This window comes from Malaclemys terrapin, chromosome 3 (genome assembly GCF_027887155.1).
Source record: "Malaclemys terrapin pileata isolate rMalTer1 chromosome 3, rMalTer1.hap1, whole genome shotgun sequence".
In the NCBI taxonomy this organism is placed as follows: Eukaryota; Metazoa; Chordata; order Testudines; family Emydidae; genus Malaclemys; species Malaclemys terrapin.
In genome coordinates, this window is record NC_071507.1 from 146,699,029 (window position 1) to 146,722,964 (window position 23,936).

General features: G+C 42.6%; 1 protein-coding gene across 1 annotated transcript in view; it reads right to left on the bottom strand.

Annotated features, from left to right (window-relative positions):
* BCKDHB (branched chain keto acid dehydrogenase E1 subunit beta) overlaps positions 1–23,055 on the bottom strand; it is a 296,116-nt gene extending 273,061 nt beyond the window's left edge. Inside the window, exons 1-3 of the mRNA XM_054023630.1 lie at positions 22,858–23,055; positions 14,822–14,899; positions 11,361–11,429 (exon numbers count right to left, since the gene is read on the bottom strand). Coding sequence (XP_053879605.1) covers positions 11,361–11,429; positions 14,822–14,899; positions 22,858–23,020 — 310 coding nt within the window. The 5' untranslated portion in view covers positions 23,021–23,055. The remainder of the gene's footprint in view (positions 1–11,360; positions 11,430–14,821; positions 14,900–22,857) is intronic.
* Positions 23,056–23,936: the final 881 nt, after the last annotated feature.

A 23,936-nucleotide genomic window follows, 5' to 3' on the forward strand; every position in this document is an offset into this window, starting at 1 on the left:
TTAGTGTAACAAGCCCATGACTGCCCATTTGCAGGAGAGTCAGGAGTGGGGGAAAAAACTGACAGAGAAACAGAATTTCTATTGGTCTCACATTTGAGACGGTAAAAGATTGTAAATGTAAATGTTGTGACTTATGTCAGAAGCATAAGGGATTAAAGGGACATTGCAAAGCGCCACTGCAGCCTTTTCCCATTATTAAAGAGGCATTTGCCAGAGTGGCTGTAGATATTGTGGGATCTTTCACTAAACCTTCCAGAAATGGAAATAAATATAGACTTGTTGTGGTGGATTCTGCCACTAGGTATCCTGAAGCCACAGCCTTGTTTAATATTGAAGTTGAATCAGTGGCTACAGCTTTATTCACCATTTTCAGCAGAGTAGGTTTTCCCACAGACATCTTGTCAGACCATAGTGTAAACTTAATCTCTGAAGTCTTTAAAAGGTTACAGGAATTACGTGGAGTGAAGCATATAAAGGCTGCTCCTTATCACCTAGAAACTAATGGATTTGTGGAAAGATTTAATGAAACTATAAAAACTATGATAAGAATGTATGCCTCCTGATATGAAAACAACTGAGACTTATTACTTCCTTACCTTTTATATGCATACAGAAGTATTGCCCCCTTTTATCTCCAGTATGGAAGGCAGGGGAGGGGACCCCTAGATTTGAGGCTCTTGAAAGGGCAATACTGAGGAAACAGGACAGTCAGTAGGGAAATAAATCACTCGTTTTAAGGAGAATTTGAGATTGATGATGATTTAGTCTAACAGCACCTTAAGAAAAGTCAGGAAACTCAGAAAGTTTGGTATGAATGGCATACTGAAGAAAGATCATTTGATACTGGTGATCTGGTGTAAATGCTGATTCCTGTGAGGAAAAAAACAAAGGATTATTAGGAAAGACCTTCAGAGATGATTGAAAAGAGTGAATGAAGTAACACAGGGTAGGCAACCTGTGGCAAGTATGCCAAAGGCAGCATGCGAGGCAATTTTCAGTGGCACTCACACTGCCCGGGTCCTAGCCAGCGGTCCGGGGGGCTCTGTATTTTAATTTAGTTTTAAATGAAGCTTCTTAAACATTTTGGAAACCTTATTTACTTTACATACAACAGTAGTTTAGTTATATATTATAGACTTGTAGAAAGATACTTTCTAAAAACATTAAAATGAAGACTTGGCCCACGACTACTGAAAGGTTGCCGAGCCCTGAAGTAACATATAATGTAAGGAAGCCCAATGTCAGAGGAGCTGTCTCACTGCATATCTACAGATTAAAAGCTTACCATGAAAGGAAGATGGCAGTAAACATAATTTATTGTGATGAGGAAAAATTCTCTTTAATTGATTTAGTCAAAGAGAGCAGGGGAGAAACTCCTATGGAAAGCACTGAGGTTAGGGAAGGTTTAAATCCAACCCAAAAGCAGGAAATGTTCACCCTTTTAAAGCACCACAAACCGGTAGTTTCCAACCAGCCAGATTTAATGGACAAGACTGTGCACTCCATTCAAACTCCTTTAATGGATTTCCAGAAATTAGCTTTATGGCCTTGAAAAGTATCACTTGCAACAGATAACCCCAATTTAAATTTCAGGCAGACTATTGTTCTGGATTGGTGTTATCATTGGAAGACCCTCCCACACTCACCATCATTAGCTAAGACAGGTGGGATGATGAGACAACAAATGATGAGAGATAAATTGTTTTCTTTTAACTTGATGAAAATAGACAAATCCTGCCATTTTGTGTCTTTTCCACTTGTTGAAATACCTTGCATGCTCCCCCTGTCTTCCTTATTCTTTCATTTTTCCTACATGGAAAAAACTCTTCACATTTTTGTTGTAGCTTTACCTGACAACCAATAAAAACTTTGAAACAACAAAATAAAGATAGTTAGATCTAAAAACTGAGCCACTTGAGAGCATGGTAGCTGGTGGGTTGTAGTTTAAGTGTAACACAGTATTTATCTTCTCATTTCTTGATGTGATGGGAAATGAGAGGGTGTTTAAGGCAGTGGTTCTCAAAGCTGGTCCGCCACTTGTTCCGGGAAAGCCCCAGGCGGGCCGGGCCAGTTTGTTTACCTGCCGCGTCCACAGGTTTGGCTGATTGCGGCCCCACTGGCCGCGGTTTGCTGCTCCAGGCCAATGGGGGCTGCAGGAAGCAGCGCGGGCCACGGGATGCGCTGGCCGCCCTTCCCGCAGCCCCCATTGGCCTGGAGCGGCGAACCGCGGCCAGTGGGAGCCGCGATCGGCCGAACCTGTGGACATGACAGGTAAACAAAGCGGCGCGGCCCACCAGAGGCTTTCCCTGAACAAGCGGCGGACCAGCTTTGAGAACCACTAGTCTAAGGGATTAAAAACAACTTTCTGTAAGCAAACCAGTGCAGTATGGTTATGTCCTCTGAAAGACATGATGTGCACCATATATCTAAGGATGAAGAGGCTGGTACAAGAAAAGGTATCAAAACATTGTTCAAGAACCTGTCATTTCTACAACCTCCTTTTTACGGTGAAAGCGCAAGTATGCCAATTCAGAGGTGACATAGCACTCATTATAATTGTCCAAAAGATAGCTATGAGAACTTGTTACCAAAAATACTCTAGTGTAGGCTTATTAGCTAGCAAAATTCAGTAATTTGTAAAGAGATTTGAGCACCAGAGTGAATTCTATTCCATATTTCTATTCTACATAAGACAATGATGAGGGCAGCATGGAAACCTATCTGATTACCTTTCAGGAGTGTATTAATCATTTTCTTTAGTATCCAGCAACTAGCAAGGATCGATTATACATAAATTGTATTGTTGCACACGCGCACACACACTAAACATAAAATGTGGTAGTACTCAAACATTACTTCCATAATTAACAATTCATTTACAATAATCTAATTTAAAAACCTATGATATATTTTGGAGAAGATATTCTACTAAAGAAGTTCAATCACTATAAAAATAGGTCAAATGCATTATTGCTTAGTAATTTCATTAGTGACATTTCCAAATTTTCCTTTGTCAAACAGTATTTATAAAGATGCCAACTATCTGTGGAGATGCTGATGGTTCAAGTCTTACATCCTTTAATACAAAATGAATATGCACATTCATAACACTGTCAGTTTGTGTAATGGAGATTCTTCAGAAATTTCCTATTGTGGAAGGTCATGCAGAGAAATAAGTTTTTCACAAATGAGATTTTTGGGACAAACTGTCCCGAAGAAAAGACTTTTCTATATGATGATGTTCGTCCATCGTTATCGATGAAGACCTCAACAATTCATTCTTTCGATGACCGGGCTTTGTGCGTCCAAAGATGACTGATCAGTCCGATTCGGGCGTGGAACGTCCTGTCACACATCGGGCAAACATGTAATGGCACTGTCGATGATTTACGAGCAGCTCTGGACTTGCGCAGCTCACGCTTTTTTTCAGCCTCAGCAATACTGGCCGGTATGAATTCAAAGTTAGTATTTCTCAGCTTTAAAACCACAGGTCAACAAAAGCAATTTCATTTTTAGTTAAGTCTGCAACATGGTTCTTATACCTGCCTACCATTTATTTGCTCTTCTATTCCATTTACTTGTCCACTATGATTAGGCAACACAATGGGGGCAGCTGAAGCAAAAATGTATTTTATTTTATAAGAGAAAACTCGATTTTTTAAGTATGGTAAAATTTAGGGCCAAATCCTGTTTTACTCACTCATGTGTCATGTCCAGAGAGGTAGGTCCATGCCATTCAGCTCTTAGTTTAACTATTTATATGGAATATAAATCACAAAGCTGGTGTATACTGAGACCTAAGGACCCATTGATAACAACTGGCAGAGGGGATAAGGGGTGCATAGGGATCCCCTGGGTCTGATGTTTGTCTAATAGTTAGCCAAAGGGCAGCATGTAAGGTCTCTATTGATAGCCCATAGCCCACTGGTCATCATATAGTCATTTTAAAAGTTACGTAACTACACTGAAAACTGTGTTCTTAAGGTATATAAAGTTAAGACAGGTCACCAGAAGGTAATAAATAGATTCTGTTCAGGCAAAAGACACTTGTCTTCCCTTGTAAGAGGGTCATGGTCAGCCAGAGAGTCTACTTGCATACAGAGCTACCAGCTGATCAAGACTGTGAAGTCAACAAGAGACTGCAAAATCTCCAGAAAAGGAACACAGAGCATGAGGAAGTCTTATTTTATCTAAGTCCTAAACAATTAGTCTGGTATATCAGGAGACTGCAGGGAGACATATGGTATCCTTCACCTAGCGGACCATCAGCCAGCGTGCTCGTCTTATTAAGACAGGGTCACAGTGAGCCTGGCTGTTATAAACTGGGGGAAAGATTTTGGGTGTGATAATCTTTGAGACAGATGAATGTCTAAGGTTACATCTACACTACCTGTGGGATCAGCGGGTAGTGATCAATTTATCAGGGATCCATTTATCACGTCTAGTGTAGACATGATAAATCAATCCCCAATCTGCCATCGACTCCCATACTCCACCGCAGCGAAAGGCGGAAGCAGAGGTGACGGGGGAGCAGTGGCAGTCAACCCGGCACCGTGAGGACACAAGGTAAGTCGACCTAAGATACGTCAACTTCAGCTACGCTATTCTTGTAGCTAAAGTTGCATATCTTAGGTCAATCCCCCCACCCCCCCAGTGTAGACCAGGCCTCAGTTTATACTTGTTTTCACTATAAACAAATCTAAGTGCCATGAGCTAAGAAGAGCAGCGATCCTGGTAAGCTAAGGTGTACTGTTCCGTTGAGAACAGTGGATCTGTGAATTTTGTGAGTATCTCAGAGAACAGCAGCTGAACATTCCAGGGCAACACTTAAAGGACTCAGAGCTTGGAGCTTGCCTATTGCTAACCTGCAGAAGAACAGCAGTTCTGTCGTAGGTTGGGAGGGAAGTGCTTGTGTTATCTGGGAAGTGACAGACAAAGTTTCTGCACACTAAGGGCAGGTGTAATGAGATGCTTCACTACCGCGGATGCCCCCAGGAAGCGTCACATACACAATTTAAGGATATTGTTCAGATGTTTGTGTCCAAAAGAGGCTATTTTTAGACTTCAATTTGTAAACGCTTATATTATAATAGTGCCCAAGAACTCCACTGTAATTCAGGTCCCCAACGTCAAGCACTGTACAAACATAGTAAGAGACAGTGCCTACAAACATCTTACTATCCAAATAGACAAGAGAGGGATTAATTGTGATCTCTAATTTAGAGATGGGAGATGAAAGTATGGACAAATCATTCACTCTTTCTACAGTAATGCAGGAAGACAGCGGCAGAGCCAGAAATTGAATCTAGGTCTTCAACGTCCCTGTGTAGTACGCTACCCACTAGACCATCCCTCCTCCCAGGAATGATGTTAGTCAACGAAGATTGCACAATTTGCCAACTGTGATAAAAACTGACTGAGAAGTAAAGTTATAACAATGAAAATAGTGCATCATTTTCTACAGTGATATAGCTTTACTGAACCAAAATTATCCAAATACAAACACAGCCATGCATATACTTTGAAAATACAGCTGCCTATACTTATCTGATTAGACACTTATTAGAAAGTCTGTATACACACCCATCTGGGAAAACAAACATACCATGTACTTACTGCAATGTGTACCTAATCACTCATTTTCGAGACCACATTGAACATGGACAAAATGTTCATTTTTTGCCACATTTCTTTTATGTAATGCAAAATAAATCCCTTAAGGCTGCATTTCAGTTAAGAATGTCCCTGTCACAGGTTGGATCACTTGGGAAGCCACCTGATGTGCTGAGATACCACTGAGTCTATTTGTTCTGCCAGCATGGGCCCCTTTTAACCTGTCTTGCTGAGCCAGGCTCTTAAAACCTCCTCTAACACACACAGGCAGGGCCATACCCAGCTGCAGATCAGCTCTGGTAAGACTCAGCTTCAGGGACTTGCTCCAGCACTCAGATATCCACCTCCCTTGGAGTACAGACCCAAAGATATATTATTAAATTTGCTCCCTCCCTCAATGTGGAGAGAAGTGTGCACACTTCTTCCCTGCCCCCCTACCCCATTAGAAGTTATAGGAACTGGGTTTAATAAACAAAACAAATTTTATTAACTATAAAAAGCAAATAAGTGGTAAAAGGGATAACAAAACAAAACAAAGCTTATTTCATTTGCTTAGTAATCCAACACAAACTAAGCTAGTTTCACTAAAGAAATTGGTTACAAATAGTACTTCTCACCCTAGATATTATCGCAGACAGGTTGCAAAGTTTCTGTGGTTCAGAGTTCCAGCTATATTCCTTTTCAGACTGGACCCCCGTCTCAGTCTGGACTCTCCCTGCCTTCAGTTTTTCTTCTAGAGTAGACAGGACATGGAGAGGAGGAGTCCTGTTTGCCTTCCTCCCAACCCTTAAATAGGGTTTACATAAGACAGGAATCCTTTTGGTTTCCCAAACTTGACACCCCTTCCCTTACAGTGGAAAATTACAAGACATCCTAGGTAATGTTTTAATATCAGGTGACAAGACCACCTGACTCTGTAGGATCCCAGTGTCCATGAGTCAGTGGCAGTATGGAGCGTCCACAGGAAGGCCAAGCTTTTCACACAGTTCATTGTCCTTGCTGATGGGCCATCCACCCTGTCTGGCTTTTCCATTGTTGTACCTGAAGTGTTAGCAGTGGGCATCATCCAAAGTAGCACAGTTGAAATACAGATACACAGTCAATATTCTTAACTTCAGATACAGAAAAGATACAGGCATACAAATTGGATAATCACATTCAGTAAATCATAATCTTTCCCATGATAGCTTACATGAGCCATCTTGCATAAAGTAGTTATGTCATTCATATCATAAACATATTTTCATAAAGAATATGGAATGACTGTCACAGTCCCTAGGAGACATAGTTGAACTCCACAGTGTATTAAACTTAAGGATACAATTTCCCCCCACCCCCAAAGAATTAAAAAAAAGTGAGAATCCTGTTTCTTATTACCTTTGCAAACCTCAGCCCAGGATCAGTGAAGATTACCACACTGGACTGAGAATGTTCAAAGTCTCTCCAACGAGAAGGGATGGACAAAAGGAAGCCTGGTGATCCAATGTCCCTCCGACTGGACTCGTGGGAAAGAGTTGGCCACTTTGGTTGTTCCTGTCATGCATTCTAGCATGGTCAGGCGTCAGAGTGTCTTCTTCATGATTCTACTGCAGCTGCTATACTTCAGGAACCAGATTGAGACCAGGGATATAAAGTTTAAACCACAGCTATCTTTATCAGAGACAAAACAAGATGGCTCCTACAGACTCTGAGCATGCAGATCTCAAGTGTGTCTACATCATGTGTGATACCCCTCACAATGGGAGGCTCTCTGGTGATTACACAGGACTAATTTTAAAAAGACAGTATCACACTATGCTACTGTTCCAGTCCAGCAATGTCTTCAGGAGCCATGTAATATGGAGCACTGCCATCCTTCTTCCTACCGTAGCAGTTATGAATCTTCAAAGGGGAAATTAACACTCATCACACCCACAGTGGGAGCAGGGAAATACTCTTGACCCTCCAGCCAGCAGTTCTGTATGAGCTAACTGCAGGTGCTCAGCATAAACCTAGCATGGTAGCTAAGAGTTATTAGCAACTGATCAGTACAAAAGGAGCAGCCACTTAAAACCTGCCACTACAATTGTTTAGCTAGGAAAATGTTGGGGATTTCCTATAGGACAGCACGTCAAATTTACTCAGTAAAGAAGGCTAAATTCCACTTTTAATTACAGTCCATTGACTGGAACACAGCCTTAGGACTCTATATCCCCTTACATTCACAGCAAAACTAGATAATGTCAGCATGAAGATTTCAAGGAACAGGATAGAATTTGGCCTTTACTAGTAACTAAAAGTTTCATCATCATTTAATTACTTCATTGTCACATTCAGTGGGAAATAAGCCCCTTGCCCACCCAACTATTCTGTTTCTCTTGCCTCCCCCTACTCTCCCTTGTCTATTTCTGTCTCTCCTTTCTTCTTCCTTCTGCATTTCCTTCCCTACAATAGTCCTCCTCTCCCACCCCTAGATTTCTCACGCCTTTCCCCAATCCACGTGCTAAAATTATCAGCAATATAATAGTTAATGATGTTGACAGGGTCATTTAGTTCAAACTCGGATTAGATTAATAGGGGGCATGGGAGATCACACCTCTCAAAGCCATAAGCCATATACAGTCTCAGGAAAGCAAACATTTTGTCCTTTTACTCGGTTCATTTGGGAAGCTCTCAACCATGAAAGCTAGAATTTTATTTAAGCTGAGATTCTGCAGTCTGAACATGTCATGCAGGACACATACACCAGGTGGGCCTGACACAGGCTGTGGGCCATACATTTGACTCCCATGCCAAAGCACGTTTATGAAAAGAGAAAGAAAGAATAGGCCACCCAATGCCCATAAAGTCCTGAGGCAGGACAAAGAGGGAAAAGGGCATGCATGACCTTTTCTACTCTTATCCCCATAAGGCCATCCATACATATACCTCAGGAGTCCCAGAGCAACACCTTCACTGTTGAGAAGTGGCAAAAAAAGGTATGTTAGTGGGTTCACGTGCTAATACCAACACATAGTTGGGTCTGCCAAAAAGGGACTCTGAAGAGTTAGTGTCTGAATTAAACCTGCGCTAACAAGTTACAGCTGCTGTGAGAAAAAACACTATCTACTAACTTCTGTGCATTTAAATGCTAAGCTAAAATATTTAATTATATGTAGTCTCACAACTAGACATTTTAAGAGTTGACCCGATTTAAAATTAGGATTTTATTTTTTCTCGTGCCACCCTCTTCCTGAGATAAGCATAAGATACACACGGGGTTTAAATGGCTTTCATAGCACACAGTCAATTTTGATTCACTGACAGAAGAAATCTCTATTTTAAAATACTTTCTCCCAACTTCTCTGCACCATAGTCTTGATATTGAGTAACATCTGTGTAGTAGTGAGCCATTAATAAACTAAATTTTGCCTACAAGAATATAAATTGTTATTTAGATCTTACTCCCTGCATTTAAATAAAAAAGGACTACCAACTTGCTCTTCGAGTACTACTTTTCAGAGACAGAGTGCCATCTAGTGATCTTGATGATTATATACCAGGAAACCCCCCCCCCACAACACACACACGAAAAATTTAAACAAAACAAAAACCACAAGAAGAAAGGAGGATTTTCCTGTCAGGGAAAATAAAAACACCCTCACATTTTATACCAATACATTGGTATGATATAAGATCATTTGTTAACATTTGCTTATTGCTGTTTTGCTGGTAAGTGGAAAAAACCTTCAACAGCAAACATTTAAAAGATCCCTTTGGCTCTCATTGATAAGAATATCAATAAGGCCTTTTTTATTTTTTGCATACACAATACACTGCATAAACAGTCTCCTGGTAATACAACGTGTGTTTGCTTTCCCTTGTCCTTTACTACTAGGGACATTTGCACAGAAACAGGATATTTGCTTGAGAACCCATCTGCTCCTGCTGCTTATTTCCCTGTTGAAATCTTGTTAGTTTTCGCAGCAACCAAATGTAATGTCAGAGACCTTGTTCTGATGCAGATATTAGTATTCAAAAAATTATGGTGTTAGGGATTTCTGTAGCTATGATTTTTAAATTTGCCTACCATGAACAAAGTTACAGATAAAAGATACACCGGTAGCCTATTTGAATTTATAGTAAGAAAGAGGATGAGGCATAGAAAGAAGATATGCCTAGTTAAGTCAGACAGGCTTAGGGCTTGTCTACACTGCCCCACAGTTTGAAAGACAGTGGGGTAAATTACATAACACCAGAATGCTGCACTGTAACTCCCCATGTCGACACCGTGTGTGCAAATGAAAAAGTACCTAGTTTGCATTAAAGTAGTCAATAATGTGAACTAGGTATCCTTTTGTTTGGCCCACAGCATCCACACAAGGGATTTACAGCACAGCACTTCAGTGCTTGCTGTAATTCACACATCCCATAGTCTGAGGTGCAGGGCAGTGTAGACATGGTCTCCCTTGTGTGCTTAAGGCTATCTTATCCCCTATTACTCTTAACCACCATGCAGGTAGCTATAGATATTACCCAGCATATAGTACATGAAACACTGACATTTTACAGTCTGATAGTATTTTTATTAGAACCACAAAAGCTAAGTTAAAAACCATACATTCAACCAGAAGACAGCTATTTCAATTGTAAAGCAGAAATTCAGAAAGTACTTCTTTGCATTTTCTAAGAAAACACACCATTAACCAGAAGAACAGAGTCTAAAAAGAGCTATGAGCCTGACTCTTCCCTCTCACAAATCAGGACCAACTCCACTGAAGTCAGAATTACACCAGCATAATTCAAGGAGACGTCTAACCTTTCCCCTAGGCAACTGAAAGCAAGAATCAGTTACAGGAATCTGGACTCAAAAATACAATGGGACAAAAGGATTTTTGAGAATGTGCCATTAAAGAGATGATCACACAGCACAACAATGATTCCACAAGTAGGTAAGCTTATTGTCAAAGTAACAGTTAAGATTCCCAAGTGTTTTAAATAAACTTCCTCCTATCTTCTCCTCATTACTAAGCCAAGCTTCATGAGATTATCCAAGAACTGAGTGATGGGGTTAAAGTAATGCTTTTCATATCTAGTAGGTTACAAAAATGACTGTTCTGGTTAATTTGTGGACAAGGTAAACATTTTTGAGGCTCCTTATACACAGGGCCAGAAAAATGAGTAAAAGAATCAAGTTTTAAAGACAGTTCAAGTATGGTTCGAACACTGGCTAGCTAAACCACATGAGAAAGTGGTATACTTTTTTTTTTTTATTTGGGGGGGCGAGAGCAGGGGAGGGGGAGAAGAGAAGAAGAGGAGTGTTAAAACCAAATTGAATATAGGACCGAAACTCAGTTCCTGGTCAATTATACACAGGATCCAGAAATACGTGTTACTTCATTTTCTTTGTGGAAGCAATACAGTTGGTATGAATGACCACAGGTTACTAGTTGTGAGTACAGATAAATACTTCTTATCTGATCTTAAGAGACACTACAACCTGGAATTCTTGTAAAAACCAAAGAATTTTTTTGCAAGCCTACTTAGTTGAAAACAAAATTTAAGTTACAAACTTAGGAGGCCAAGTTCAATGCCTAATTTGGAAATTCTTATTAATAAACAAAATCATAAAATCTGTTCAAAACAGAAATCCTCAGCTATATCAAAACTAAGACAAACAAATGCATTTACATGATTTTCCCCACAAGACTCATCTAGGATCATAAGCTATAGTGGAAAAAGGAAAGATTTTAAATCTAACATTGCTTGTCTTGAAGCAGCTAACTCACCATATTTGTCTCGCAACCCAACAGTGCACCTGAAGACTCCACCAAAGGCTACATCTTCACCAAATATTACTGCAAAATAAAAAGTCATACATAGTTTAATTTTATGAATACAAACTCTCATCTAGTATGAAAATGATAATCCTATTTATTCTAGTCTAACCATTTATGAACTGTTAGCACAGTCCTCACCTGAATTTTACTGTTTCCATTTACATTCAATATCTTAAGTTTCAACATTCATGACTGAGCAAGAACAAGTTTTAATAGGTTTCTAAACAATTTACTAATATATGCAACTATAAAATATTATATAGTTAAAATGAAAGGCATTGAATTTTAGATGTTTCATCATACCCAAAAGGACGGTTAATTTGACACCAAAGTACTGTATTTTTAATCAGCATTAGCAATCAAGATTCTCCCCCCCCCCCCACCACCACCACCACCTCTCCTTCCGCACTACCTATTTAAAAAACAGTACGTTAAACAAAAGGAGCGCCACAGGAAGGGGAAAAACATTCTATTTTGGGCCCGAGAGTGTGTTTAAACTATTCTAGCTATGTTTCAGAAACTACTGCAGGAACATTTCAGAAAAATATTTAAGTAATACCACAGCACTTGAATTACTACAAAGTCATTTAAAAATTCCAAGAAGGTTAGTGTAGGACACTAACCAAACAGCCACTGAATTTAAACATTCCATTTTAAAAAAAGTTTAAGATCTGATACAATCTTTCCTTTTAATCAAAAATAAAATGACATCATAAGTAAGGACTCCTCATCCACTAGTTTGTAAGCTTCAACTGGTTTCATTTCGCATTTCATTTCTACGTGATTTTAATGCTCCTGAAAAATGCTGAACTGATCACCACAAATGTTAATTGATCCATGAAATAGCAAGTTTCTCCAAACGTCCCACCCATGTGTTACAATCCTGATCTGGAGGTACAACCTTTAGGGAAAAGAAGGTAGTCCAATAACTGTGCAAGTTGCCAGTTTAAATACTCACCATTATTATGCTCTTTGCAATGTGGCCTAGGAACCATACAAACCACCAAAAAGCCATTAGACAGCAAATCGATCCAAATTTTAAAAGCAGTCTAGTCCTTTCCCTTAAACTGGTTGATTGTAGAACTTTGATCTCTTTTAAAAAAATAATTTTAGGATTTTTAGGGCAAGGCTACTTTATTTCTCCTCATTGAGAAATACAACATTTATATATTAAATATAGAAAACTAGAGGGGTCTGCAGCCTTTTGCAATACATCACAAGATGTGACTTACATCTGCTGGCCAAGTTATTCAGTGCTAATATTCCCCAAATACTTGCATATCCTAAGGGATGGAGAGCTCATTAATTCCCTCCCTCCCTCTTTACAGAAGGAAAAAAAAAATAAATAAATAAAAACTGGCCCTCTGTATCTATGTTAGAGCTTTTAAATAAATGTGGGATAATTCACCACTGCACAAGTTAATAACCAGACAGATTCACAAAACAGAATAGCAATAATGATGCAAGAACAGATTAATGATGGCATGCTCTTATTGACTGAGATATGTCTCCAGTCTATCTTCCTAGATTTCCTTGTTAATTTGTTTTGGCTGGGGCTTGCCTTGCTTTGGTTTGTTCTATTGTGGTTTTACTGTTTGTATTTGTTTTTATGCTTGAGGTCAGAGTCTTTACAAAGCCTTTCCCATTTAATATGGCTACTAGTTTTGTGTCAGTTAGTACAGGAAACATCAGTGCTATCATACTGCTACTAGAGCACATGGAGTGGAGACCTATCCTTTGTAGTCACTGACTGAATGTATTCAACCAGGCTATGCACAGATTCATGGGAGTTAGTTTGGGCAGCTAACCTTCTCATGAAGGTGGATAGAAAGATTTCCATCCACTTCATTGGGAACTGGATCAACCAGTTATATAAAGCAACAAAATAATATTAGGGATATATCTTATCTTCTACTGCAAGATTAAGTACTGAACATACAAAGTAAGGTGAAATTCATAGCTCAGATATTGGCTCTAAACTGAAGTCTTGATCCTACAAGGAATTCTGCATGAGTCCACCTGTGCAAAACTCAGGATGATACATGGAAAAAGCAGTTTTCCAATACACTGGAACAGTCAGTTCGCAGATAGAGAGCTGATTCCATGAGAATGCTTCAGAAATCTTATGTGCCTGGAGTCATCTCACTTTTCCAAAACTGAGCAAATCATAGCATACATACAGAGGCAGGGAACACATCTAGGCAGAGACTTGTTTGAATGCTTAACATAGATTTTTTTTCATACTACATGAGACCCTTAGTTAGGACCATCAAGTCCAGTAGCCTGCCTCCAATAGAACCAATACCTGAGGTGCTGATGCTTTATGAAAAAAACATAATAGATTTTAACAGCTGTGTAATTGTGTTGAGGGGGACTAATCTCTACTATGATCACCTTGCTTCCTAGAATACCTGATTTGATGTGCTTTACCCTAGCATGAAGTCACAAATTGAATAACTTTGACCAATAACAGTCTTTCTAAAAATCTGGCTACAGTACTCCATTTTCCTTTGTGAATTATCTACTTCCAGACGTAGAGATCAAGATTACAATGGTTCTCCTCTATTCAATCACAAATATGTGGTCTATAAAGAGTTCCGTCAACATTATTTTGAGGCAAACTACTACAGAAACTCTATACAGCTTTTAATCAGCTGGCGAAAAGGGGAGTCAAAGATAACACAAACAACAAGGAAGTCTTTAAGGTGCCACCAGACTCCTTGTTGTTTTTGTAGATAAAATTAACACGGCTACCCCCTGATACTTGACACCATGAAAGAGAACACAGTAAGTAGCAGTGTGTACTAGTACATAGCAGAATTATATGAAAGCTGCTTAATCAATATCTAAGTTACAAGTGTGCAGAAATATTTAGAGCAGCAAAATGAAAAACCAGAAATACTGCTGAGATCTGGCTCTGGTCACCACTGCAAACATGCACATTTACAATCAGGAAAATTCAAAAGTAAATGCATTTTGGGGCGGGGGGGGGAGAAGGGAGAACCTCTAACATCTGAAGTGTTCTAAAAGTATACTCTTCAACTTAAAGTAATTTGGGTTTTTTTAAGTTCAGAATTAACTAGTTTACCTGCTAGGACCTGAATTTCCCCTGACGTATTTGGAACATCACTCATACACAAAGCAGGCTAAGCAATGCAGCTCTCTGCCCCACATTAGATGTTAATGATGCAGTCAATTGCTGCAGGAGAAAGAACTGCGTCTGGGTTCCAATGTGGTAAATAGTCTTTCAGTACACTGTTTATACATTCTTAATCCTATAGGTGTATTCTGTTAGTGATTTGGGACCTGAATCAATTTATTTCTACATTTTATTAAAAAACATTTCAAATAATCTTAAAAATGACTAACTTCAGAGTACACAGAGATACACAATTTCAGTTATAGCATACCTGCAGTTGGATCTCTGGACAAGGTATTATCCAAGGCACTTGTTATAGACTGGAAAAGATTCATTTTCTGAGTTTGCCCTGCATGAGAGACACATTATTTAGCTATTTATCTGTTTAAAAAAAAACAAAACAAAACAAAACTTAGTAATAAGAATTTAAATGAGCCAGCAGCCACTGAAGCCTTTAAAAGGAAAATGCTATTGAGGACCAAAAGGACTGTTTTGCTGCATAGACTTTAAATGGATGAGATGCAGTTTGGCACACTTTATAATCCCAGTAACTGTAATACTGATGGCCAGTATTTCAGATCTCTTTCAAAAGTTACATACTGATGATAGCCAATGCTGTAACTTTCTTCGGGTACAAGAGAACAGATGTAACTTCGCAAGGCATTTTCAAAGGCTAGCACCTACTGGTTATAAGACAATAAGCTTACCTAAAACTGTTTCATTATGAAAAATAACCCACTCTGTTAAAGTTTACCAAAAACCTTGCCCAAATTTCATTCCACGGCCTTCTTTCCTACAGGATACTACAGCTATTAAACCCAGGATCCTCGTTAACATAGGACATTTCCGTAAGGGCGCAGAATTAGCCTTACATTTCCTCCACTTCTGGGGACCATGTAGATGGTGTCTTTGAATGCAACTGAAATGAGGGTAGCAGAATTAAGTCCAGATAGCAACAGAGTGGGGAAAACGGTGATGCTGAATAGCCATAACTACAAGCATAGAGGGAGCAATAGGACATTGGGGTGCTATTACTGAGGTCTCCCACATAGCAAATTTTTGAAGTTTCAAATCTTCACTTTTACACTACTGATTTCCCATACCTCATCCCAATATGCTGTAAAGATGACAAGAATTTCCTGGAAATGCAGATATTGTATAAAAATGGATAGCTAGCAGCCACTCCACCTTCTATTATTAACCAGTCAGATTTTTACAAACTAAGCAGGGTTGGGTCTGGTCAGTAACTGAATGGGAGACCTTACTCCTGGGGGGATTCTGTGAGACTGCACACCCACAGAAAACTGCTCCCCTTCCCCAGCACAGATTTCCTGCTTTTCCCCGCAGAAAATGTCAGGGAAGCAAAGGAAAGCCGTGCCCGGGAGGGGGTGGGGGGGGAGGGGGCAACCACCATGAGTGCAGTTTTTTGGGGGTATTGCACCCCAAACAGAAGCAAGGCATGGGAGGGCATAGGGGGTTACATGCCACTGCCCCCCCCCCCCCCACACACACACACACACACATGCTCATTTCTGCAAATGCAGAGCTGCCCAGCCAGGAGGCTGTGTCTTGGGCTCTGCAGCTGAATGCAGCATCCTGGGTCCAAGTGCCAACTGTGCTCCCCTTCTGTGTACTGGTAGCCTTCCTATTTTCTGTGGAACAGTGAATGGCTGCAGTGGGGCTGTATAAGGTGGGTGGGGGAAATGAAGCAGTGGGGAAGGAAGGGGGTGGAATAGGGCAGGGGGAGGGGGATGGAGATGGAGAAGAAAAGGGGATAAGGGAATCACGGGGGGGGGGGGGGGGGGAGGGAAGCAGGAGCCTGGCATGCAGTATCCCCTCAGCAGCAGCTAGAGCTCCCCTGTTAAGCCACCCCCCGCCCCCACCGAGCACAACCACCATCATCTGGATCCCCTGCAGAGTCCCATTGTCCCTGCACCCAGAACCCCCTAACAAGGCCCTGTGCATCCAGATCTCCCTGAGCTGCCTGTACCCAGACTGCCCTATGCAGAAATCTCTCACCCCACACTTGGATCCCCCTACACTAGGATCCTGGTGGGCTGAGTCTGCCTGGTGCTCCTGGCACAGAGGGGCAGGCCTCCAGGGTGTTTCTGGGCCAGGCCCAGCCCTTGCACCGTGCTAGGGTCAGGTGCAGCCTCACTGCCGAGTCCCTGTACTGGGAGAGGTGGGGGCTTCAGGGTGATCTTCCACCTCAATACAGCCAGTGGCCTGTGCTCCCCACTGCCATTCTGGGGCCACATTTATTTATTGACAAATAAAATTTGCAGGAGTTAAAAATATTGTGCACATAATTTTTAAGTTTTTGGCGCAGAATTCCCTCAGGAGTAAGACCTACAAAGAACTATAGGAACGGATGATGACAATTCTTTAGCTGGTAAAACTTCCCCCTCTGAGTTATTACTAAATCTGTACCCTGCTGTAGATAGGCTTGTCTTCTGAACAGTAAAATGGAGTTCCAGGCCATTCATTGTAGCTTCTGAATTATTCTAATTTGTTAGTAGTTTAATAGTTACTGCTTTGACCTATCTGAAAGGCTCCCTACTAACTCCCTTCAAGAAGAGGGGAACCGATGCACCCTTCATATCTGAGCTCTGGAACTAGGTGAAGAGAATGCAGTAGAATTTTTTTTTTTTTTTTTTTTTTAAAGTCTACTGTGTGATGGCATAGTCAACATCAGCATCACACAGTTCATTTTTACCACCTTCTATATGAATGCAAAGTCATACTGCATGTAAATCAAGGAACCAAAAGTTTTCTAGTCATAGAATTAACTGGTTCAACACAAAACAGGCTTCCCCACCGTGGCCCCTCCATTATACCCTCCTGCATCTCAACCGGAGGTGGGTGGAACTAAGAATAAATAAACCTGTAGCCCTGATCTTGCTGTATCTTGAGTGCCTTTATCGCCTATTAACTTCAGAGAAAGTTGAGGGTAGAAAGAGCTAAAACCAAGGTAGCCAACCTAATGACCCCTTTTCAGAGGAGCAGAGAAATTCATATTGAAGAAGGGATTATCCTACAGAACATGGGTACCTCCCAGGACATCTGAACATCAGAAATACTATGCCAAGACACTGAATTGCATCCATTCTATTCATTTTCAGGATACTTGCAGTTACTGAAAACTGTGCAGAGATAACTTGTAAACCTTTACTGGACAGAAGTCTCCACTGAGGCAAAAGCTTATTCCCAGCAGTGTGATCTGTGCCCAGTGGATGAAAGAGTGAGATAAATGCATACTGTTGCTAAGACCAACACTCACCATTAAGGAGCTTACAGAGGTTCACTATTGTGGGGCCCCTCAGGAAGGTAACCAGGAAGGGAATGGGTCTTGTTTATATACATATATACACACACACACACACACACACACACACACACACACACTTACTTTAGAACCTCAAAGTTATGAGCACCAAAGTTACAAACTGACCAGTCAACCACACACCTTATTTGGAACTGGAAGTACACAGGCGGCAACAGAGACCAAAAAAACAAACAAACAAACACAAATACAGTACAGTACGGGGCTAAACATGAACTACTAAAAATAAATAAAAGGAAAGCAGCATTTTTCTTCTGCATAGTAAAAGTTTCAAAGCTGTATAAAGTAGATGTTCATTTGTAAACTTTAGAAAGAACAACCATAATGTTTTGTTCAGAGTTACAAACATTTCAGCATTATAAAACAACCTCCTTTCCCAAGGTGTTTGTAACTGAGCGCAGGTGGAGGGGTCAGAATGAAACTGACCAGACTAGTCAGTTTCATAGCCACTGTGAAGAATCTTATGGGCAGTAGAACAGCAGACAAGAGTCATGTCAATTTTCATTCTGCATCTTCCTGGGAAAGATATGAGGAGAATCAGAGCCAGGAACTATTCTTTGCTTTTGAGGCCATCTCCACAATGAGTAGGCTTAAAGAAATTAGGGGGATGCATGTCATCTGCTACACCACCTAACAAAAAACAAAATTCTTACATGATCATTATGGGAAAACCTATTATCTCTGTGACACTGTACCCTATAGTCTTGAAACTGATATTATAGGATTATGACATTATTAGACTATATTTTATGCAAGACAGGTCATGAGAGGTCATTGGAAAGGTTATGATTTGCTGAATATGATTATTTTATTTGTATGCATGCATCATTTTTATACCTGAAGTTGTGAATATTGACTATAAATCTGTATTTCAAAATGTAGTTACACCTGGGGAACACCCACTAGTCATTCTAGATAGCTGGGTTGGGAATGGCCTATTCAGGGAAATGAACCATTAGGAAAAAACAATGGGCCTTCCTAAAGGTAAGGAAAAAAGGGTAGGAATAAATGGTCAGTTTTCAGAATGCAGAGTGGTAAATAATGGTGTCCCCAAGGGGTCTGTACTGGAACCAGTCCTATTGAACATTCATAAAGATCTGGAAAAAGGAGTAAGCAGTGAGGTGGAAAAACCTGCAGATGACAACTATCTTGATAAGTTTTGTAAGTCCTAGGCAGACTACGAAGAGCTACAAAGGGATCTCTCAAAACTGGGTGAGTGGGCAACAAAATAGCAGATGAAATTCAATGTTCATAAATGCAAAGTAATGCACATTGGAAAACAATCCCAACTATATATATAAAATGATGGGGTCTAAATTAGCTGTTACATCTCAAGGAAGAGATCTTGGAGTCATAGTGGACGGTTCTCTGAAAACATCCACTCAATGTGCAGCAGCAATCAAAAAAAGCTAATAATGTTGGGAATCATTAAGACAGGGATAGATAAGACAGAAAATATCATATTGCCCCTATATAAAACTATAGTATGCCCACATCTTGAGTGCTACGTACAGATGTGGTCACCCCATCTCAAAAAAGATATATTGGAATTAGAAAAGGTTCAGAAAAGAGCAACAAAAATTATTAGGGGGTATGGAACAGCTTCCGTATGAGGAGAGATTAAGACTGGGACTTTACAGCTTGGAGAAGAGATGTCCGGGGGGGGGGGGGGGGGAGAGAGAGAGATATGATAGAGATCTGTAAAATCATAACTGGTGTGGAGAAAGTAAATAATACTTCCTTATTTACTTTACTCCTTCTCATAACGCAAGAACTAGGGGTCACCAAATAAAATTAATAGGCAGCAGGTTTCAAACAAAAGGAAGTATTTCTTCACACACACAGTCAGTCTGTGGTACTCTTTGCCAGAAGATGTTGTGAAGGCCAAGACTATAACATGGTTCAAAAAAAGAACTAGATACATTCATGGAGGATAGGTCCATCAATGGCTATTAGCCAGGATGGGCAGGCATGGTGCCCCTAGCCTCTATTTGCCAGAAGCTGGGAATGTGTGACAGGGGATGGATCACTTGATTATCTGTTCTGTTCATTCCCTGGGGCACCTGGCATTGGCCACTGTCGGAAGACAGGATAGTGCGCTAGATGGACCGCTGGTCTGACCAAGTATGGCTGTTCTTATGGCCTTAGGAGAAGTTTATCTCCCACCTGGGGAGTCTTCTTGAGAACACTACAGCCTCTGAGTAATGGCTGTTATGACTCTACAAAGACATGTGATGTGACCACATGTCTCTAGACTCCCTCTTGGGATGTCAGTGTTTTTCCAAGACCCATCTGGGGAACCAAGCTTGGAAACAAAGCATTCCCACCATATGCATAAGGCAGGAATTGACATCTGGTATTCTTCAGTTCACCACACAAGAAGACTCCTGGAAACACTTGAGGAACAAAGACTGAACTGGGGGAAGTGCTAGACCCAGGCTAAAGGGATTTTTAGCCTGTGACTGGAACACCTGGGGATTCCAAGCTGTAAGCAAGTGCAGCTTGCCCCTTAAGAATCTGCAGCCTGCTTGCATCACCTCTTAGGGTGAGAAACTGCTATTCATAGCCAATCTATTTAGTATATTAAGTTTAGTTTACGTTTTTTGTTTATTTGCTAGGTAATCTGCTTTGACCTGTTTGCTATCACTTAAAATTTATCTTCTGTAGTTAATAAACTTGTTTTTGCTTTATCTAAACCAGTGTGCGCGAATCATAGCTCAAGGACAAAAGGCTGTTGCATATTCCTCTCCACAGTGAGGGAGAGGGTGAATTTTATGATCTTATGCTATACAGTTCCCTGTTCAGCGCAAGACAGTATAGTTTTGGGTTTATACTCCCCAAGGCTTCGCAGTTTGTCACAGTAGTACAGTGTAAAAGGGAGCCCAGGCTTGTGGGTCAGGGGAATTCAGTGGTACCCCAATTCCAGGTGGCACCCTGGGGGGAACCTGTCACAATCTCTTCTGAACAGAGCCCTGACTGTTAGGCTGTCTGCAAACTTTTCCCCGCTGTTGGTAGCAACTCCACAACGTGAAACTGAAGTGCCAAGTGTCTCCTGCCCAAATACCAGAACCTGCAGCTTCAACATACACTGAAAATTTCTACAATTGCAGTGATGTGTCAAAATTCTGTGGCATATTGGAAATTTGAGGGCAATGTAAGATTAATTGAATATTATATGAAAATAATTGTATTTGGCATTCTCACCATTAATTCTATGCAAATGGCAAACTGTGAATTGAACTGAATCTGCCACAGAATTTCTAGCTTGCTATAACATGCTGCAGAACTTAGGGCCAGCTTGCCACAGAGTGCATGGGAACTTGGCTACTTTATAGCTAGGCTTGACAGGATCCAATTTAAATCAGCAGATGTCAATAAACATTCATTTTAGCTGACACACTGATATCAAAAACAACAACAAAAATCCACCATAACAGTCAGCATTGAATGCACCCTCCTGCAGCATGTGCCTGCAGGGCATTGGCCCTGCAGCAACACATACAGCCCTTTGCAGCCCAGCTCACTCACCAGCCAGGTGGGGGAGGGGGGCAATCCCTTGTCAGGAGATGTTCAGAGACCCCCAGTGCCAAGGGCTCATCCACCTCCTTGCAGCCCTGGCCAGGGGGGTCTCTGCTCCACCAGACCAGAACCACTGCCTCCCCTGCCTGTTTCCTCCAGCTGTCTTGGGCCCTTCAGCCTTACAGAAAGTCCTCTACAGCCCCACTGTCAGCACTGCCCCAACAGTAACCCCACCACCAACCTCTAACTTCCCATAACTGTAACAATAAAAATTGGCAAAAACAAAAATCACTATTAATCAAAACTACAAAAAAAAAATCAAATTCTGACAAGCCTATTTACAGCAGACCATAGAATATCAGGGTTGGAAGGGACCTCAGGAGGTCATCTAGTCCAATCCCCTGCACAAAGCAGTACCAATCCCTAGACAGATTTTTGCCCAAGATCCCTAAGTGGCCCCCTCAAGGATTGAACTCAACCCTGGGTTTAGTGGGCCAATGCTCAAACCACTGAGCTATCCCGCCCCCAACAAAAGATAATGGAGCTCCTCTTCACTGGACTCTCACATTACTCTGTTCAACAAAATATCTTCTCTGCACCTTTTAAGTGAATTTTTTTCCTCCTTTACAGTAGTATTGGCTTCTGAAGTTAAAATGCAATTATGTCACATCTACCTTTCCTGAGCCCGAGTGAAAACAAGTTTTCACCCAAAAATGGCAACAGACAGCTGTTAGTGCTTTTCTACCTGGTGACCAGCTCCAGATGCTGGCCAAAAATTGAATCATGCCGCCTGCCTTCAATTTTAGGTCATTTCAGGTGAGTTACTCTTCCAGCTTGTGTAATTTTGTCACAAGGCTCGGAGCTAGCCCAGCGGCTAGAAAGGAGGGATGGGGGGGGGGGGAGAGAGAGACACTCAGCCCCTTCCCCCCTTAACAGAAAGGCAGTTCCCACCCTAACTGAAGAGGGCCTGACCAGGTGGCATCAGCCACTCCAGAGGCTCCGACCCCAGAAGGCTGGCGGCCAAGAGCTGGCGTTTGTTGTTTGTCGGGAAAGTCTCATGATTGTCAGGGCGCTCGGGGAAGGGGCTCGTAGTTCTGCGGGGACAACACGCTCGCTCCGCGCTGCCTGCCTGGGGCGCTGCCAGGCGCCGTTTAACGGCTGCCCCAGGTGGGTCTGACTGGCGGTCGGGGGCAGGCCCGGGGAACCCAGTGCCCTTTTCCCCAGCCCCAACCGCAGCGGGCGCTGACAGTACGGCGGGCGGGGAGGGGTGGGAGGCTCCCCTTAGCGCCTGGGACCCCTCGGGACAAGCAGACCCAGAGCACCAGGCGCTCAGCAGGGAGCCCGATGCCCTCCGCCAGTCCCGCGCCGGGCAGCTCCTCTCCAGGGCAGGGCCAGGCTGCTGAGGGTACGGGGGGAGGCTCAGCCGGGCGCGCCCCCCCTCTCACCGTGCGCGCTGGGCTCCGCGTCAGGCTGGAACGTGAAATGCGCCGCGTGTCGCCGCGGCCTGGCCGCCAAGGGGGGCAGCCGGCCCCACACGCCGGCCCGCAACGGCCCCGGTCCGGAGGCGAGCACCGCTGCCCGACACAGCCCGAGCCCGGCCGCCGCCATCTCCACTAGGGTCAGGACTCAGGAAGCAGGTGTGACAGCAACAGCACGTTGTAAAGAGGCGGGGTAGGAATGGGGCTTTCCTATTGGCTATGAGGGCAACGTAGACCGGCCCAATCAGAACCCACGGTGCTGTGGGCGGGGTGAGGCCGGAGAGAGAGTAGTCTCTACTGCGCACGCGTATAACCAAGGTCTTCGAGAATAGGCTCGGCGCGGCGGGGGAGGAGGAAAGCGTGAGGGGCGGGGCTGTGGAATGGGTGGAGCTAGACTGCTTGGGGCGTGGCTGCGCAGAGGGAGAGAATGCGCAGAGGACGGAGTAGGGGGAGGGGCCGGCCTGAGGAAGGCGAGGTGGGGCGTGGTCACGCTAAGAGGGGGCGGTGCTTTGTGCCAGCCAGGCGGAGCATAGGAAAGGGGCGGGGGAAGGGCCTGTGGTCCCAGCACGAGGCAGTGGCTTGCCGCCCAGACTGTGCTTGGCCCGGGGAGCCCAGGAAAGGGGCAGAGTCAGCAGGCAGCTGTGTATCAGATAGAGGGGTAGTATTGTGCCAGGTGGGCAGGAGCTAGCTCGAACCACAAGCCCTGTGCCTTCCCTGGTGCCAGCCCTGGGGGTTGGGCTCCTGGGCTTGTGGGGCTGTTCTCCTGGGGAAAGGCCTGAACCGTTCCAAGACAGCACCTTGCTGCACAGACTGTACTCAGGGCAAGCAATAAACCCAAGTTGCTGCTCCCTGCCACTACAGTTAGCCTTGAAGGCAGGGCAGCTGCAGGGCCAGGGGCAGGCTCCTTCCCCCAGAGTTTCACACCTTATCTGCTGGACCAGCCTTTCCTTCTGCTGAATGCTGCAAAAAGAGAGGATTCTGATAGATGGGAGCAAAGTCAAGAAGGCCAGTTCTCTGAGACTCCATCAAATGGTCCCAGGCTGTTG